Source organism: Mytilus californianus, unplaced genomic scaffold (assembly GCF_021869535.1).
Source record: "Mytilus californianus isolate M0D057914Y unplaced genomic scaffold, xbMytCali1.0.p SCAF_3, whole genome shotgun sequence".
Taxonomy (NCBI): domain Eukaryota; kingdom Metazoa; phylum Mollusca; class Bivalvia; order Mytilida; family Mytilidae; genus Mytilus; species Mytilus californianus.
The window spans coordinates 125701266-125721170 of record NW_026262679.1 but is presented as its reverse complement, the minus strand read 5'-3'; the positions used below and the strand labels follow the sequence as shown (position 1 = coordinate 125721170).

The 19905-nt window shown below is 35.9% G+C and overlaps 1 protein-coding gene across 1 annotated transcript; it reads right to left on the bottom strand.

Annotated features, from left to right (window-relative positions):
• Positions 1-1169: 1169 nt before the first annotated feature.
• LOC127733752 (uncharacterized) lies at positions 1170-6217 on the bottom strand. The gene is made up of 2 exons (XM_052243066.1): positions 5980-6217; positions 1170-2404 (listed from the first exon to the last, which is right to left on the bottom strand). The coding sequence occupies exons 1-2, from the start codon at positions 6215-6217 to the stop codon at positions 1170-1172; spliced, it is 1473 nt and encodes a 490-aa protein (XP_052099026.1).
• Positions 6218-19905: the final 13688 nt, after the last annotated feature.

The following is a 19905-nucleotide window of genomic DNA, read 5'->3' as shown; positions in this document are numbered from 1 at the left end:
TTCTGTCGAGAGAAGAAGAAAGGTAACGACACTGTTGGTAGACTCTTGGAGGTTTAGGGCATACATGACGTTGATTTCTGTCGAGAGAAGCTGAAAAGTATCGACACTGTTGGTAGACACTTGGAGGTGTAGGGCATTGATGATTGATTTCTGTCGAGAGAAGCCGAAAGGTAACGACACTGTTGGAAACTCTTGGAGGTTTAGGGCATACATGATGTTGATTTCTGTCGAGAGAAGCTGAAAGATAACGACACTGTTGGTAGACTCTTGGAGGTTTAGGGCATACATGATGTTGATTTCTGTCGAGAGAAGCTGAAAGGTAACGACACTGTTGGTAGACACTTGGAGGTTTAGGGCATACATGACGTTGATTTCTGTCGAGAGAAGAAGAAAGGTAACGACACTGTTGGTAGACTCTTGGAGGTTTAGGGCATACATGACGTTGATTTCTGTCGAGAGAAGCTGAGAGGTAACGACACTGTTGGTAGACACTTGGAGGTTAAAGGCATACATGACGTTGATGTCTGTCGAGAGAAGCTGAAAGGTTACGACACTGTTGGTAGACTCTTGGAGATTTAGGGCATACATGACGTCGATTTCTGTCGAGAGAAGCTGAAAGGTAACGACACTGTTGGTAGACTCTTGGAGGTTTAAGGCATACATGATGTTGATGTCTGTCGAGAGAAGCTGAAAGGTAACGACACTGTTGGTAGACTCTTAGAGGTTTAGGGCATACATGACGTTGATTTCTGTCGAGAGAAGCTGAGAGGTAACGACACTGTTGGTAGACTCTTGGAGGTTTAGGGCATACATGACGTTGATTTCTGTCGAGAGAAGCTGAAAGGTAACGACACTGTTGGTAGACTCTTGGAGGTTTAGGACATACATGACGTTGATTTCTGTCGAGAGAAGCTGAGAGGTAACGACACTGTTGGTAGACTCTTGGAGGTTTAGGGCATACATGACGTTGATTTCTGTCGAGAGAAAGGTAACGACACTGTTGGTAGACTCTTGGAGGTTTAGGGCATACGTGACGTTGATTTCTGTCGAGAGAAGCTGAAAGGTAACGATACTGTTGGTAGACTCTTGGAAGTTTAGGGCATACATGACGTTGATTTCTGTCGAGAGAAGCTGAAAGGTAACGACACAGTTGGTAGACTCTTGGAGGTTCAGGGCATACATGCTGTTGATTTCTGTCGAGAGAAGCTGAAAGGTAACGACACTGTTGGTAGACACTTGGAGGTGTAGGGCATACATGATTGATTTCTGTCGAGAGAAGCTGAAAGGTAAGGACACTGTTGGTAGACTCTTGGAGGTTTAGGGCATATGTGACGTTGATTTCTGTCGAGAGAAGCTGAAAGGTAACGACACTGTTGGTAGACTCTTGGAGGTTTAGGACATACGTGACGTTGATTTCTGTCGAGAGAAGCTGAAAGGTAACGACACTGTTGGTAGACTCTTGGAGGTTTAGGACATACATTACGTTGATTTCTGTCGAGAGAAGCTGAACGGTAACGACACTGTTGGTAGACTCTTGGAGGTTTAGGGCATACATGACGTTGATTTCTGTCGAGAGAAGCTGAAAAGTAACGACACTGTTGGTAGACACTTGGAGGTTTGGCGCATACATGACGTTGATTTCTGTCGAGAGAAGCTGAGAGGTAACGACACTGTTGGTAGACTCTTGGAGGTTTAGGGCATACATGACGTTGATTTCTGTCGAGAGAAGCTGAAAGGTAACGACACTGTTGGTAGACATTTGGAGGTTTAGGGCATACGTGACGTTGATTTCTGTCGAGAGAAGCTGAAGGGTAACGACACTGTTGGTAGACTCTTGGAGGTTTAAAGCATACGTGACGTTGATTTCTGTCGAGAGAAGCTGAAAGGTAACGACACTGTTGGTAGACTCTTGGAGGTTTAAAGCATACGTGACGTTGATTTCTGTCGAGAGAAGCTGAAAGGTAACGACACTGTTGGTAGACTCTTGGAGGTTTAGGGCATACATGACGTTGATTTCTGTCGAGAGAAGCTGAAAGGTGACGACACTGTTGGTAGACTCTTGTAGGTTTAGGGCATACATGACGTTGATTTCTGTCGAGAGAAGCTGAAAGGTAACGACACTGTTGGTAGACACTTGGAGGTTTAGGGCATACGTGACGTTGATTTCTGTTGAGAAAAGCTGAAAGGTAACGACACTGTTGGTAGACTCTTGGAGGTTTAGGGCATACGTGACGTTGATTTCTGTCGAGAAAAGCTGAAAGGTAACGACACTGTTGGTAGACTCTTGGAGGTTTAGGGCATACATGACGTTGATTTCTGTCGAGAAAAGCTGAAAGGTAACGACACTGTTGGTAGACTCTTGGAGGTTTAGGAAATACGTGACGTTGGTTTCTGTCGAGAGAAGCTGAAAGGTAACGACACTGTTGGTAGACTCTTGGAGGTTAAGGGCATACATGACGTTGATTTCTATTATTACAATTTTTTCACCTGAAAATCGGATGCGTGATTATTTTACCAAAATTCTTTCGAAACATTGAAAACATCTTTGAGACAATTGAATACTATAGTCCTGCGAACTGTACAAAGTCAATAGTGTCGCGCATCGGGTCTCAATTTACCAATTGACTACAGGCTGCTAGGTATATGTTTACCTTCAATATTCGGGGATTTCCCAGTGTTTTTTTTTATCGAGATCCGCTTTAATGGTATATATGTAAATCGACTAAACCGGAAAATTGTCATATTGCACAAAGCATTCAAGGTGCAAAGAATTCATGGTAATTAACTCATTATTTAGAAGGAGCGGGACTAAAAATTGATCTAGATTCATACGAATAGTTTAGTGTCTGAAAACTGCTGGCGAAAAATAGTTCAGTGTCTGAAAACTGCTGGCAAAAAATAGTTAAGTGTCTGAAAACTGCTGGCGAAAAATAGTTATAACGTTTCTGAGGCTGAGACATTTAGTTTGGTTGGTGCCAAGGCTTTGCGGTTTTCACATCACGCACTATTGCAGTGAGTGTACAATGTATTCATTATCATTCGTTGGATCAAAATTTTCGTGGATTTCGTTGGTATAGGAAATCACGAATTAAAATGTCACATGAAGTACAAATATTATACAGGCTTGCATGCTTACTTAGACAAAACCACGACTACAAATATCCGTGAAACTTTCCATCAATCGAAGAAAAATTAGTATCCATGAAGAAAAATTAATCCACAGTATGCTAATCAGACCATACCTTGGTGCTATGTTTTTGTACATTGTTTTGGTTTTAGAAACAGGGATCTGACAGCTTCCTATGTATTATTTCCTAGTTTACAGAAAACCCATTAAACAACAGGTTCAAAACGGGACTGAAAATGAAAATAACACATCCCGGAATAAAGTTCAGGGGCATTCAAACACAAACATTTCAAAGCTAAGGATGTGTAAATACTTGGAGGTCAAAGGTTGAATCAAGTTTGCATCGTACTTTTTTTGGCCTTCTTTAAATTTTTTGATTCGAGCATCACTGATGAGTCTTTTGTAGACAAAACGCGCGTCTGGCGTACGAAATTTTAAACCTGGTAATGTATCTATGATGAGTTTATTTGGATTTATCTTAAGAATTGTTATATTGGTATCACTGCTTTGTAAATGTTTTTGAAATACCAGGAAACTGGTAGGTATCCGTATTGATTTGAACGCCACTGATGAGTCTAATGTAGACAAAATGCGCGTCTGGCGTACCAAAGTATAAAGTTAAGAAGATGCGGTATGATTTCCAATGAGACAAATCTCCTCCAGAGAACAAATGACGTAGAAATTAGCAACTATAGGTCATCGTACGGCCTTCAACAATGAGAAAATCCCATGCCGCATAAAAGGCCCCGATATAACAAATGTAAAACTTACAATTCAAATGAGAATACTGACAGCCTAATTGATTTACAAAACACAAAAAAAATAAATGTGATATACAGCATAAACCTGGTATCTTTGATGAAGTTTAACAACCACTTAAAAGATTACCAGCGCTGTTCATTACTGTTCTGTATGAAATATTCAATTTGAATATCAAACAGCTGGTTTGTGCCTAATCTTTATTTTTGACTCGTATATTCCCTTTTTCCATTGTTTCCTATCGCATCAAATTTTTAATTAACAAATAACGTCATCCCGAATAACAAAATTGACTTTTAAACAATATCAAGGTCTGACATTTTCTTATTTTAAGCTCAATTGTAAATTAAAGTGTTTATGAAAAAGTAATGATGAAACCTTGAGAAATTGATGTTTTCCAATATTGAAGAGCATTTGTTAACAAGAGGTGACAAGCTAGGTGCTACTCGCATTACCAGCAGGTGGCTTCATTGTATAACAGTAGACAATAAAATAGTAGAGTTATGTTTCAGCCACTTGTAACTATATATAATTCAGTGTTTCAAAAAGATTTATTGAAAAAATCCAGAGAAAAATACCGGTATTCGAATTTTTATTATTACGTAATATATTACGTGTCAATGTCTTAAGCTAGGAATATATATATATAACTTTGACCAATGTCATTGACTTTAGCTAGGAATCTATATGGCTAAAAGCGTATTAAATCACTTATAACAAAACGATATTTGTATATAATTGTAATTGTAATGTATTATATATAATTGTAAGTGATTTGATACGCTAAAAGCTAAAAATATTCCTAACTTTTATTACAACTAATTGGTCTTGGCGTATGCTATTATACAGCTAGATACAAGTTTTAAATTACATTCAATGTAGTTTCCATAATAATGTACGTCATTAAACCAACGCGATTGCCATAATAAACTTATTTGATAGATTAACAAGACTTTTATAGAATATATGTACTATTCGGTAGTATACCAATGCCAAATAAAGTATCGGAATACTAGTTATAAACAGGAAAACATCATTTGATTATGAGGAATTTGTAATTCGTTGAAGGTCGTATAGTGACCTCTAGTTGTTTACATTTTTTTTTCTTTTTGTGGGTGTTTGCCTCATTGGCAATCATATCACATCTCCTTATTTTCATGTTGGGGTAAACACCATTTGGAAGAATTTGAAAGAGTAAGACCAGGTGTGATCTAGAACCTATATGAGATTAAAGCAAAAACCTAAAAGGGATATTAGCTACGATTTAGACAAACAATTAAAATAGAATGCGTTTTGTTTCAAGCATTTATTAAAGTGGAATTTAGAAATAACATATCGATATTATTTTAATCCGTTTTCATGCTACCTTCAATTTACCCCCGAGGTGGAGATAGGTTACGGATGTGATAAGCATTTTCAGTTATTGAATAGAAAAGAAAATCAACATTCAAAATTGAAAGAATGAGCCACCGGAAGAACCGCTTCGTCGACTGATTCGACTCACAAAATATTATTCTTCTACAGGTAATATGATGATTTCATATTTTATCATCTATAACATGAAATCAAACAGACCTAGAAAAACCGTCAATATACGATTGCACGTTCCTGTCTAAGGATTTACATTTATGTTTATGTTTATATCGGTCCATGGTCAATTGTGTGGCGTCTAGTCAAATATACGCATGAAATTCCGATACTTTATAACGAGTCCAAGTACTGTTAATTTAAGAAATAATACATGGGGGCTTGAATTTATACTGATTTTGTGTTAAATGAAAAACTGTTCTAAGTCTCTTTGGGTGATATCTTCTTATAGGTCTTTATCTTTAATCTTCCAATAATAGAGTCGTCGTCTCCCTGGTGGAATTAGGGGCATTCCTCCTGCCTTCAATAATGCTTCAGCTCTCTCTGCTAAGGAGTCCTTAACATTATCCTCCTCATCTGTCTCTATATCATACACCTCTTTTTTGTGTTTATCTGTACAATCCTTTTGTCTGAATTGATAATTTTGAGCTGTCCTGATTTTTCTTCCTCATCTGTCTCCACATCGCTCAGCATAGGGATGTAATCATCTTTCAGTATTGCATTACTTTCATTATTTACTGGTATTTTTGGATGCTGCTCCTTGTCTGGTGTTGTTGACTTAGTAGTCGTTGATAGATGTTCCTTTTCTGGAAGACGTACTTCACTTCTTGCAGGTTGGTGAACTTCTGCAGTGTTTCGTGCCTGCTTTGATGTTAATTTTTGAACATTCTCTGACCTTCCTTGGTTTTTTTTTTCGTTTTGTTCCTCTTCAATCATATCATCAACTTCCCCAATAGAGTCCATAATCTCATACTAATGCTCCTCTCCTATGTCTGATCTACACGAGGTTTCATCATTTACTGGTTCCTCAGTTGTCCTTCTTGATTTTACTTTAAACGTTACTTTCCCCCTAAACAGCTTCCTGGTATGCCTTTCTCCAATCCTTAATGCTTTGGTCACCTGATTTAGTGTATGTTTTGATTCCATCAACTTCATTTATGTCTCAAAAATGTGGGGAGGCTCATAATCCACCTTGGCAATGTCCATTCTTCTTAACAGGTTGTCTTTAGCCTTTGAGTCCTCCATGATCCAACGAACTAACTCTACCTTGAACCAAATTTCATTCGAAGGTAGGCCGTTTTTCCTCTGGAAGACAGTGCTATCCTGGCCTCTGTGAGTTCTGGTAAATCCACCAGAGACCTGGATGAACTATATTTCCGCTTCCTGGAGCTGACAGGCTGTTCACTAAAAACAGAGTGACTCAGTGCTTTTTTCCATCCTTCTTCCCATATCTTCTTGAACATGTCAGCTCCTTCCTTCCACCCATCCACACAATGCAGCTCTCGTTCTTATTGCAATGGTACTGGTCCGTTTTGATGGCTTGATAATCTTTAGGTAATCTTCCGGCCTCTTTGACAACCAAAATCCATTTGGCTTCGTGAAAAAGTTAACCTCTAGTAAGTCTATGGTGAGATCATTGTGTTTCCTGTTACTGTGTTTTGTCAGTTCGGACAGCCTACCAAACGTTCTTTCACTGTCCACACACTATGGACATACTACTCTGCACACCGAGTGCTCTGAGATGGCATGGTTCTTAAGGTCCTCCTTCTTCTCGAAAGTCTCTGGACGCATCCAATATTTTGTTGATATTACCGAACTAATTCTGAAATACAAGGAATAATGCTATCAATTCCCTGTATTGTATACAAAAAGTTAAATCCTCCCCCGTCCCGTTTTATGATTGTGTACATGGAAGGCCAGCATCCGTATGCAAGTAAACCCAACTCAAACCATGCAAATAACGCCAACAATAGTTAACTCAAAACAAATGGAAATCCGTAAAATAGCTGTCTGTTCATATGTATCCAAAACAAAACACTTGACTAGGCTCCTCCTTAGTCAGTCAGGATCTATCCTGTATCTCAATGATTTGGCTAATGGTTGGCCGGACCACCCCCAAATTTCTCTACGACAGATCTGTAATAAAATAAATACTGCAGTATATCCCAAAATAAAAGTATAAACAGGTACAGAATGATGAGGATCCTAAATTTTCCTCCAACACTTAGCCAACTGGCTTATCCAATTGCTGGTGGTTATTCGCTTCCTCCATGTCCATCATTCTTCGAAATCTGCTTGCCCACGATGGAACATTCCTCCCCTGATATAGTGCCAAACGATCTACTTGATAAACAGTAGAAGGCTGAGTCGAGCTTCTCTTTACTCGGTAAGTAAAATCTGTTCTTTTTTTCTATTACAAATGGTCCTTTCCCTTTAGGTGTTAGTTTTGAGCATATTCTATTTTTTTCTTTTAGGGTCATAAATCCAAACAGCTTCCCCCTTTAAAAGTATCGTTTCTTTGCATTAAGATCATATCTCTTTTTCTGTTAGATAGAGACTTTTTTGGGTGCGTTTCTTGCATATACATGATTTTCTCTTCATTTATTTTGCAGGTGTGCAACATAGTCATCTGGCGACCAGTTTTCTTGTATTTCAGCAGCTGGCTGTGGAATTACAGCTTGAAGTGGCATAGTTACCTCCCTTCAAAAGAGCATGGAATTTGGTGTCCTTGAAGTAGATGCATGAACAGAAGATCAGGACGCCATCATCACCTATGCAGATGCTGATCCCATTGATTTTGATTTTGTTTACAATACATTGATAACATTGAAGCAAGCGTTCTATTAAATCTGTCCACGCCACCATTGGATTGTGGTCTGAAACTTGTTGTTATTGTTTTATGAATGCCAAGTAGTTTGAACATTCTCTGGAATATATCATAGATATAAGAAGATGTGGTATGAGTGCCAATGAGACAACTCTCCATCCAAGTCAAAATTTATAAAAGTAAACCATTATAGGTCAAAGAAACTGTCTTCAACACGGAGCCTTGGCTCACAACGAACAGCAAGCTATAAAGGGTCCCAAAAATTACTAGTGTAAAACCATTCAAACTGGAAAATCCGTTAGTCTGAAAATTTCTCCCTTGATCTGTGTGTAATTTAAGGGGTGCTCCAAATTGTGTTACAAAGTGGTCAATGAATGCAGAACAAATAGTTGAGCTTTCCTGGTTTGTTATAGCTATAGCCTCTGTACATACCACTTAGTGAACAGATCTAAGATGACTAAGATTTGAGCTTCTCAAGTATCTGGTCAACGCCTAAATGAGCAGCTGATGGCATATCATGAAATTAGTGCAAGAGATCTTGTTTTCGGCTCCCAGGGACAATCATTTGTTTTCCAACTTCTTGACCAATGTTTGTCTCAAACCCTCTGTATAAAACTCCTCCATGCGTTTCTAGACTGTCACATGGCGGTTTTTGAGGTCCAGCTTCAAGGGCAACAAAGACTCTTCCTATATTTTCATCTGCCAATTGCTGTTGTCTTATCTCTGATGGTTCCCAACCTCCTAAACGTTCCTCATTCGTGCTGTTGTTCCTTGAGTTCGCTCCTAGTGAAAGATCTAATAATTCCAGGAATTAGCCCTGTTGTTTCAGTATCCTTAATATCTGATAATTCATCTGCCTCCTCAAGGGGAGTAGCAAGGTGTCCAACTGTTGCTATTTGTTTTTCCAAGTTTGATCGGCATTCTACAGGGTGGTCACGTACCTCCCAAGCATCAAAATTTTCATTTAAATCCTCTTGTCGTTTACATGATTTACATGGGTTTCTTGACATTGCATCAGCATTTGTATGTTTCCTCCTTGACCTATGAGTAACCTCAAAATTATATGTCCCCAATGTCTGAAGCCATCTTGCTACCTGACCCGTAGGATCCTTTAGACTGATGCCAACTGACCGCTGCATTGTCAGTCCTAAGTAAAACTGGTCTACCGTAAACATATAGCTGAAAATTCTTTAATGCAATGATTCCAACTAGTAACTCTGTTCGAGTTATACAGTATGAAATTTCGTGCTTATTGAGTGCCTTGCTCATGTATGCAATAACATGCTCTCGACCATCGTGTTCCTGGCACAGAACGGCTCCCACTTCGTAAATACTGGCATCTGCGTCCAAAATGAAGTGCTTATCTGTAACTGGATTAACTAGTTTTGGCGGCCTAATCAGTGCTTGTTTTAATGAGTTAAAAGCCATCTGGCAGTTTTCTGTCCAAATGAAATTTGTCCCCTTTTTGCATGCCTTATGTAAAAGTCAAGATAAATCAGCAAAACCCTTGAAAAATTTCCGATAGTAGGAGCAACGTCCTAAAAAACTTTTTATTTCCTTTGCATTCCGAGGGACTGGCCATTTTTGAACTGCTCTAGTTTCTCAGGATCGTTTTGAACTCCCTGCTCTAAAACTACATGTCCGAGAAACTTGACGCTTTTCTGAAACAAAATGCATTTAGAAGGTTTTAATTTTAAAATGGCCTCTCTCATTCACTGAAATACATGCTCTAGTCTAAGTAGCTCCTCTTCAAATGTTGCTCCGGGAACAATTATATCATCCATATACAAGAGACATTTCTCCCACCACTGTAGTCCTCTCAGTAGGTCCTCCATTAGCCTTTCAGAAACTGCTTGGCTAGTGGCTCAACCAAAAGTTGTAACTGTAAACTGATGTAGTCCTTGGCTGGTCGAAAATGCTGACATCTTGATAGAGTTTCCCCTGATAAAACCTTGGTTTAAGTCCAGACATCCAAACCACTTGGCTTCTACTACAGAATCTAAGCAATCGTCCACACGGGGCAAAGGATAAGCGTCTTTATTGATTATCAGTTCATTTAAAGCTCTGTAATCAACACTTGTACTTCCATCCTTCTTGGCTATAAGTACTGTTCTATAACTCCAAGGGCTGTCTGATGGTTCAATGACTCCTCGGTCCAACATTTTGACTATTTCCTTTTTCTCTATTTCCCTTTTTCTTAATAGTAGTCTTCTATGTGTTTGTCTTATTGGTAGGGCAGTTCCTATATTTATTCTATGCTGTACCCTATTAGTCCTCCCTAATTCATCAGCTGATTTTGCAAAAAAAAGTTTGAATATAATTGAAGAAGTTCTTTGAGTCGTTGCTTTTCCTTTTCTTGTAGATGTACAATACTTCTGTTAGATGAGTCCTCAATATGTGATGGTAGCTTGTCTGATCTGGTTCCCTCTGTTCCAATGTGATTGCATACTCCTACAGCTGGAATGTTGTAGTATGATTCACATACCCTATATGTTCCTTAGCATGGACAGTAACTGGTTCCTCTCTAAAAGTATTAATTGGACTCGAATGTCTGCTTGATGCGGATACAAAATTCCCCTAATTATGTTAAGTTCTGTTTCCTTTTTCTGAGTTTTATCCACGTATCCTAGTGGTTCTAAGTGTTCTGCGTTTTATATTAATACTGGAATGAGCATTTTAGATTTTCCAGGCAATGTCTCCTTGGAAATGATTTGATAGATGTTACGTAATGTGTCATGATAACGTTTAAAACGGTACGAGTTAGGAAAATATTCAATTGGATCAATTGGATCCCCATAATTCAAGTTTGCCAAAGCTGTCTTAGTGCATAAAAATCAGCTAAGACTGTTATTTTTCAGGTTAACAGATATTGATCCCAAATAAATTTTGAAATATTAAATGTGTTGTTTCTTTGTCATTATTGGTAATACCCATCTATAACAATATACTAGAGGCAATAATAGTCAAAAGTCCACAAGAAAACTTATGATAGAATAGAACATATACTAGGGACAATAATAGTCAAAAGTCGACGACAAGTAAACTTATAATAAAATAGAACATATACTAAGGGCAATAATAGTCAAAAGTCGCGGAAGACAGACAACACAAAAATCAAAGGTTCAAATATGAATAAACAACAGTTTACAAACACTACACAGAAAACGTAGGATTAAGCAACACGAATTACCACGAAAACCTGGGGAGAATTTAGGTGCTCCTAAAAAGTTAGTAAATTTCGATGATTGATTAGTCGAAATGACAATAGGATACTAATTGCCTTAGATGTACTTCTTTCGATTTTTACCTTTCAACACAGCTGTGATTTAAATTTAAACGGATTGCCTCTCACGTACTTCCTTTTTAAAGCATCTTAGTTTCAATTATGATGAAAACATGTTAAGTTCTCCAGCCACTTATATAAATTTGATTTTACTCTGGTATGTTTTTTTCTCTATGTTGTTTTTGATAGTTTGTTAATAGTCGTGGTATGGCTTTTTTAATTACTTATTTTTATCTCAGGCTATACTAAATAACGTTTCGGTTCTTATACATCTTTGGATTTAAAATTTTCGGTTTTAAGCTGGTTTTTACTAGGATGATCTTGAGAGACATTGAGAGATCATCCGTAGTAATGCTATGGCAAATTCAGAGTATACTTTTAAACGCGCATTACTGTGTGTACATTTTAATAAATGTGCTGACTTTATCGAGTGGAAAATAGCATTCTTCATCGCTTCGTATATATTAATATCATCAATGAATTGCACGAGAATATTTCTTTAAGAAAATTTATTTGTAATATTAACATGTTTTGTCGTGAGAAATATATATCAGTAAAAAAACAATAACTTGTGCGTACGTGGGTTATTCTTGATTTGAAAATAGTCGAAATCGGTTTTGTACCCATAATGCACGCGGATGAATTTCTCATTTGTTGATGTATCAGCATCAGCAGTCAAAAGTTACAACTGAGTGCTTTTAAACACGCATTACTGCGCATACATATCTATAAATACGCTGACTTTATCGAGTGCAACATAGCATTCTTGCCAAAAAATGACTTACATGTCCCCGTCTTTCCACCAACAATACGGTAAGGTCCACGTTTAATGGTCGCACATTTTCTTTAAATTTTGAAACTGATATAACTTGAAAAACAAACAGTATAATTTATTTACTCACATGAAACAAACCGGGATGCGGTATTCAGTACGTAGGTGAAACTGGACGATATTTATCTAAACGCACTCAAGAACATCTGTATCGTTTTAAATGACCCCATAAATTCAAAAGTATCATTTATCAACACCTTAAGAAGCACAATCATCCTATTAAATATTTAGCAGTTCAACCTTTAGAAGTAGTAAATAAGCAGCCTGGTGAATCTCATTCAAAGTTTGTACGATCGCGGAAAATAATTGAATTAAATTGGAGTAAAAAATAACAGACAGTCTACCCTCTCGGTCTTAATGATAATATCATGGGAATTGGTAATATATGAAGAACCGATTCTGTTAACATTTTGGATATAGTTTCTAAAACTGTTCGTAAAAACCGTTCTCATGGTCGTAGAAAAAATCGCAATCAAAGAAAATTTCGGACCAATCATACCAATATTTCGGACCTAATTTCTATTTCAAAAAACAACGGCAGACATTATCTGTTAACAAAGCGCTGTTCTTTACCGGTTAATAAGTTAAATAAAATTTTAGAGGATTGCAACACAATTTCATATAGCAGTCCTAAGTATGTTATTATAAACTGTTTCCCAAAATTGATCGCCCTGAAGATCATAAAAAACAGTTTATTAAAATAAAGTATGTCAATAAAGGTTTTGATTTTGTAAATATTGCCGGTATTTTTAACGACCATTCTGTTAAAGAACAAATTCCGGGATATTTTGATAATACTGAGCTCCCTCTTATTTGTTATATTTACAAGAAATCTACCCGGAAATTTGTGTTTAATTATAGCCAATTGTGTAAAGATGTTAATATCAGTGAAAATACACCTACTTCATGTAATTGCAGTAATTCCGAATACATTAATGGACCCATTTCCCATGTTATAACAGGAGATCTTAACATCGTTCAAGACGGAGAGTTAAAATCATTCCTCAGTAAAGGACCTAAATATCGTCCCCCGTCAATTATTAATTGGAATGAGTGTCGTAATATCATCCACGACTCACTCCATACTTACTGTTTGAAATGGATAAAACGGGAAAAAGCTGACAAAAAATCTTTGGACTCTTTTTTTAAATCAGTAATGAACATAGTTGATATACGTATTCAACATTTTAAAGAACATTTTACTCTTAACAATAACCACAATAAACCTATTTCTCGTATCAAACATAAACTAAAAGAACTAGCCAAGGAATTTGTTTTTGTCCCGGCCGATAAAGCTGCTAATAATATTATTATTGTTTGACGTAAATTTTACATTGAGGTTCTGAACAAAGAAATCACCAATTCACCAACATTCTAACTGACTCCATTTTCAGAAAACGACATTTGTAACAAACATAAACTTTTAGCTACCGCTCTACAAGCAGAACCAAATACAATGAAAGTCCCAACTATGTATTGGCTTCCGAAGCTACACAAAACACCTTACAAATATAGATTCATTTCGTCTTTAAGCCATTGTTCCACTACTAAATTGTCTATTCTTCTTACCAGTACACTTGGTACAATCAAAAACCTGATAATAAATTGTTCAAATAAGGCCTTCGAAAATAGTGGAATTAATTACTTTTGGAGTGTCAAGAACTCGTTGGAAGTACTTGATAAATTGCATGCATATATTGGTGATTTTGAATCTGTTCAAAGTTTTGATTTTTCTACCCAATATACCACATTGCCTCACATTCTCATTAAGAAAAAATTCACACACCTAATTAAATGGGCATTTAAAAAGTCAGAATGTGAATATATATGTTCAAACTCTTTTAGGTCATTTTTTAGTAGCAATAAACAAAAAAACTATGTCAATTGGACATGCTTTGATACTATATATGCCCTTGAATTTTTACTAGATAACATTTTTGTTCGCTTTGGAGATTCCGTATATCGTCAGGTTATCGGAATTCCAATGGCGACTAACTGTGCACCACTTATTGCAGACCTTTTTTTGTATTGCAATGAGTTACAATTTATGACAAAAATCAGCAAAGACCCATCGAAACAACATCTGATACACAAATTTAATAATACTTTTTGATATTTGGATGATATTTTGGCTCTCAATAATGACGACTTCAGTATGTATACTAAAGAAATTTATCCTGTTGAACTTACTTTAAATAAAGCTAATACTAACAATGACCACTGCCCTTTCCTCGATCTTGATATCTATATCATTAACGGAAAGCTTGATACTAAAATATATGATAAAAGAGATGATTTTTCATTTCCTATCGTTAATTATCCATTTTTAGATGGTGACGTTCCCTTGTCACCATCTTACGGTGTTTATATATCTCAACTTGTACGATTCGCTCGTGTATGTAACAATGTTTTAGATTTTAACGAGAAAAAATTTATGTATTACTGAAAAATTATTACACCAGGGTTTTCGATATCACAAACTAGTCAAAACATTTACTAAATTTTATCATCGGTATAAGGACATCATTCGTAAATATAGCTCAACATGCAGACTTCTTATACGTTCAGGTATTTCACATCCAATTTTTTATGGAAATATTCTTTATAAAGCACAAAAATGTCAGTATTCACCTCTGAAGCTTACAAAACCTTTAAATAGACTTATTAAGAAGGGATATAGTTACGATACTGTTGTCAGGTCATTAAAGATTGCATATTTTGGCGTTAATATTGATTCACTTATAGGGTCTTTGCATCGGCACTAAACACATTTATTTAAAAACCAGTTGTTGGCATGACACGGGTTATGTTCTTCTCATATATGTTATGATTGTATGATACTAAACCCCTAACGGGAAGGATTGTACCTGGTATTCATATGATGAAGACATAATCTTTCAATCAGTTTAATTGAAGTCTGGAGCTGGCATGTCAGTTAACTGCTAGTAGTCTGTTGTTATTTATGTATTATTGTCATTTTGTTTATTTTCTTTGGTTACATCTTCTGACATCAGACTCGGACTTCTCTTGAACTGAATTTTAAAGTGCGTATTGTTATGCGTTTACTTTTTTACATTGGCCAGAGGTATAGGGGGAGGGTTGAGATCTCATAAACATGTTTAACCCCGCCGCATTTTTGCGCCTGTCCCAAGTCAGGAGCCTCTAGCCTTTGTTAGTCTTGTATTATTTTTAATTTTAGTTTCTTGTGTACAATTTGGAGTTTAGTATGGCGTTCATTATCACTGAACTAGTATATATATTTGTTTAGGGGCCAGCTGAAGGACGCCTCCGGGTGCGGGAAATTCTCGCTGCATTGAAGACCTGTTGGTGACCTTCTGCTGTTGTCTGTTCTATGGTCGGGTTGTTGTCTCTTTGACACATTCCCCATTTCCATTCTCAATTTTATTCATCGCTTCATATATATATATTAATGACATTAACATTATCATTGAAATTTCACGAGAAGATTTGTGTTAAGAACATTTATTTGTAATATTAACATGTTTTGTCGTGAGAAATATATATCAGTAAAAAAAATGATTAATTTGTGTGTACGTGGGTATTCTTGATTTGAAAATAGTCGAAATCGGTTTTGTACCCATAATGCACCCGGATGAATTTCTCACTTGATGACGTATCAGCAATCAGAGGTTACAGGATTAGATTGAGTTGAGAGGCGATCGAATAGATTTTTTTTTTCACAGAAAAGGTGAGCATTTTCACTTTATAGATTTTTTAGCGATTCGACTTTTTTAATTGAGTTTAGCAGAAAAGTTCCTAGCGAGATATTATCGTGGAAGAGCAGTAATTATTGAATCGGGCACATTTTTCTCTGTTAGTCAGATGATGCATATAAGTGAATTATCACAACAGTACAGTCAGTTTTACAGCGAGATAAAAAAAATCCCTATCATTTATTCCTCAACCAACATATCTTAGGTCATCCGAGAAGACAGTACTTAAGTACTTTGATTATATACAAATATTAAAATACATTTAGTCTGATGTTATAGTTTAAAAAGACACTGAAACACGATTGACATTTTCGCTTCAAACACTGGATATTTGTGCTTTTCACTTTGATACACCTGTGTTAAATTGATAGAACATTCGCGCTTTTACCTATTGAAAATATTAAAATGATTTGTAGTCATTACGCAAATTAAAATCAACTTATATTTGTACCATTCATCGATTTATAAAGGGAAACAACATTCCTCTTGTGTTCATCCTATTACCTGTTTCTACATATTTGTACATCTCTGGCTTTCAAATGTTTGGAATTGAGCATTCCTGATGAAGGTAAATCCAGAAGAGCAAATTGGACACACGAAATCCATATTTTTTTTTCTATTTTTTTTTTCTTTTACAGTTCACGTTGACTTTTGAAAAAAAGTCATGATTGTTATTAGCAATTTATTTGTATTCGATGAAGTGTTGTCGTTTTCATATGACACAAGCATGGTGGCGAAATATTTGGTCATTATGACTCTACAAGGTATAGAACACGTGAAGTAGGGAAATGGTTTTATTAATTTCTCCAAGCGCGGGTAAATGAGAGGAGAAATCATCAAGCACCAACACTAAAATGTTACGATTGTGAAACGCAAATGTCCTTTTTTTAAATCGCAAATGTCCTATAAAAATGCGCAAACGTCCCGCGCCGGATAAAATAAGATCTACAATCTAATAAATTCATCATTAAAAGAGAGGCAAAGGATAGCAAAGGGACAGTCAAACTCATAAGTCGAAAATAAACTGACATCGCCATGGCTATAAAAGAAAAAGACAAACAACAGTACATAAAACACAGCATTGAAAACCAAAGACTGTTAACCGTTGCTCAGTTATTTAGTGGTCACATATATGTATAGCAAATTAAAACGAAAGTATTTTATTACTGTAACACCAGTTTGGCCGTTTACCAAAAAAACTCGAATTTGAATTTTGTCTCCCGTTGTAGCAGGAGTAAAATGTTAAATAAAGGTATGATATATTAAGTAAAGGTTAAATCATACTAATGAAATGGGCGAATAATAAAAAATAAGTAAATAAATAAAAGGCACGACAGCTTGTGGTAATGGAATAGCCTGCATCCTACGCGATCGACACTAAAGTAAAGTATAGAATAGCAAGTCAAGGAAGGATAAAAAGAAGCATTCTAATTCTTTTTTATTCAAACTAAAATAGCGAATGATATTTATTCATTCCTTACAATGCCAGACTATATGAATATGAATTATCAATAATTGGTCAATAAATTTTTAATCAATAAATCTTTTAAGACAAATAGAACAAAGTTTTAAAGGACAATTCGTGTACCTTTTTTATATTAATACCATGAAACTTATGGTTTATTATACCAATTTTTATTGAATTCCTTCAGGGGCATTCATACTTCCGAAATAACGCTTTATATTAGAGATCAAACTATGTTATTTAAATTATGTATATAAAAAAAGTATTCCTGAAATGTTAAAAAAAATGAAATACAAAATTTAATAGAAATGTTGAAGAGTAGATATAACCGATTAGTACCAAAAATGTATGGACAAACCCAGACACGGAATAAAAATAGATACGAAAGCCACAGGGATATTCAAACTCATAAGTCAATGATAAACTGACAACGCCACGACAAATTATTGGAAATGCTATTAATTGTGTGGCCAGAACTTGGATACTTTTACCAATCATTGTTTAAGTATAAGAAATCACCATAGACCCCTCACAAAGGATGTCATGAAAATGAAAGCAACCTGTGAAGACATATGTTATATTAATAGCATGAAATATAAAATAAAATAAAGCAGGCAAATTTCAGAATTATGAATCCCCTTAAATATTTGAATTTGGAATCTATATGAAATCCTTAGACTATCTTTAATGTCGTAAAATGTAAAGTAAAAACTTTTTTTACCGATCAGTACAAAAGGATTGAAGAGAGTCATATTCCACAGAAAAACTAATATTTGATAGCTTCAAGCGTACGATATTATTCTAACTTTCAGACTTATGTTGAATTGGATTTATTACGGAACTATGTCAGATGTGAAAGTTATATTTCACTGAAGCTGTTGCAAATATTGCTTATAAAAATAAGGAGAAGTGGTATATTTGCCAATGAGACAACTATCCACCAAAGTTCAAATGAAGTGGATGTAAGCAGTTACAGGCAAGCGTACGGCCTTTAACAATGAGAAAAAACATACCGTATATAGATATAAGAAGATGTGGTATGAGTGCCAATGAGACAACTCTCCATCCAAGTCACAATTTATAAAAGTAAACCATTATAGGTCAAAGTACGGTCTTCAACACGGTGCCTTGGCTCACATCGCACAGTAAGCTATAAAGGGCCCCAAAAATTACTAGTGTAAAACCATTCACACGGGAAATACAACGGTCTAATCTATATAAAAAACGAGAAACGAGAAACACTTATGAACCACATCAACAAACGACAACTACTGAACATCAGATTCCTGACTTAGGACAGGTACAAACAATTGCAGCGGGTTTAAACGTTTTAATGGTACCAAACCTTCACCCTTATCTGAAACAATAGTATAACATCACAACATAGAAAGACACAATAAAAAAAATATCAATTGGCGTATAGTCGGCTATAAAAGGCCCTGACATGAAAAATATGAAACCATTCAATTGAGAAAACTAACGGCCTAATTTATAACAAAACAATTTACGAAAAACAAATATTACAGACAACCACTGAACTATAGGCTCCTGACTTAGGACAGGCACATAAAGAATGTGGCGGGGTTAAACATGTTTGAGAGCGCCCAACCCTCCCTAACGTGGGACAATGGTGTTACAGCACATCATAAGCACAAACAATAAAAATCTGTTGAAAAGGGCTTAACTCATCAGATCGATTCAAAGCAGAAAAATAAAAACACAGACCGGACGTAGCAGAGTACTATACATCTCTAACAAAAAAATAGTCTAAAATACAGATCTAAGAGTACTCGCAGTTACTGACAGCTAATTCCAAAGCCAATAACAACTAATGAAAAAAATCCTGTATCTAAGACTAAAAAATTAATCAGTACACATCAAACATCCAATGGATTAAGTGCAAAGACGTCATTAACATTCAGAGAAAAAACATGACATTGGGCAGTGCCAAAATATAGGTATCGACAGATTGTAGTACGGTGACCGTGAAAGTGCATAGTATATTTTTGATAATTATAAACTAATCAAAGTACTGAAGTACTGAACATCGGATGACCACAAGTTCTTGAGGATGGTCAAAAGCACTTGACTTAGGAAAAAACAACATATCTTTTTACCTGAAACTGAGGTTAATGTACAGAGATATATTTTTATCTGAGACAAGTTCGTGCGTGGATGATGAATAAATGACAGGAAATTCAACTTCACCGTAATAACTATTATATTGTAGTGATACAAATCAGTATACACTGATTTGTTGTTATATATTATATTAAAATAACAGTTACATATATATATGATTTGCATCCATTTGTATATCATTCTATTCTACTATTCTAATAATAGTGCAATGCAAGTGCATGGTGGACACTTTTCTGTAAAAATTCGATTTTTCTAAGATTGGATACGAGTAGGCATTCATATTTTCCCGCAAAAACAATTACAGAGTTACCGGTCCTTGCCGGTATTGTCGCAAAACGTTCTTTGAGATATTCTTCCGCATGCTTTAA

Coding starts and splice junctions, on each gene's coding strand:
- LOC127733752 (XM_052243066.1), bottom strand. CDS start 6,217: ATGGACTCTATTGGGGAAGTTGATGATATGATTGAAGAGGAACAAAAC. Junction 2,405..5,979: donor AATACCAGTAAATAATGAAA/GTAATGCAATAC, acceptor GTTACCTTTCAG/CTTCTCTCGACAGAAACCAA.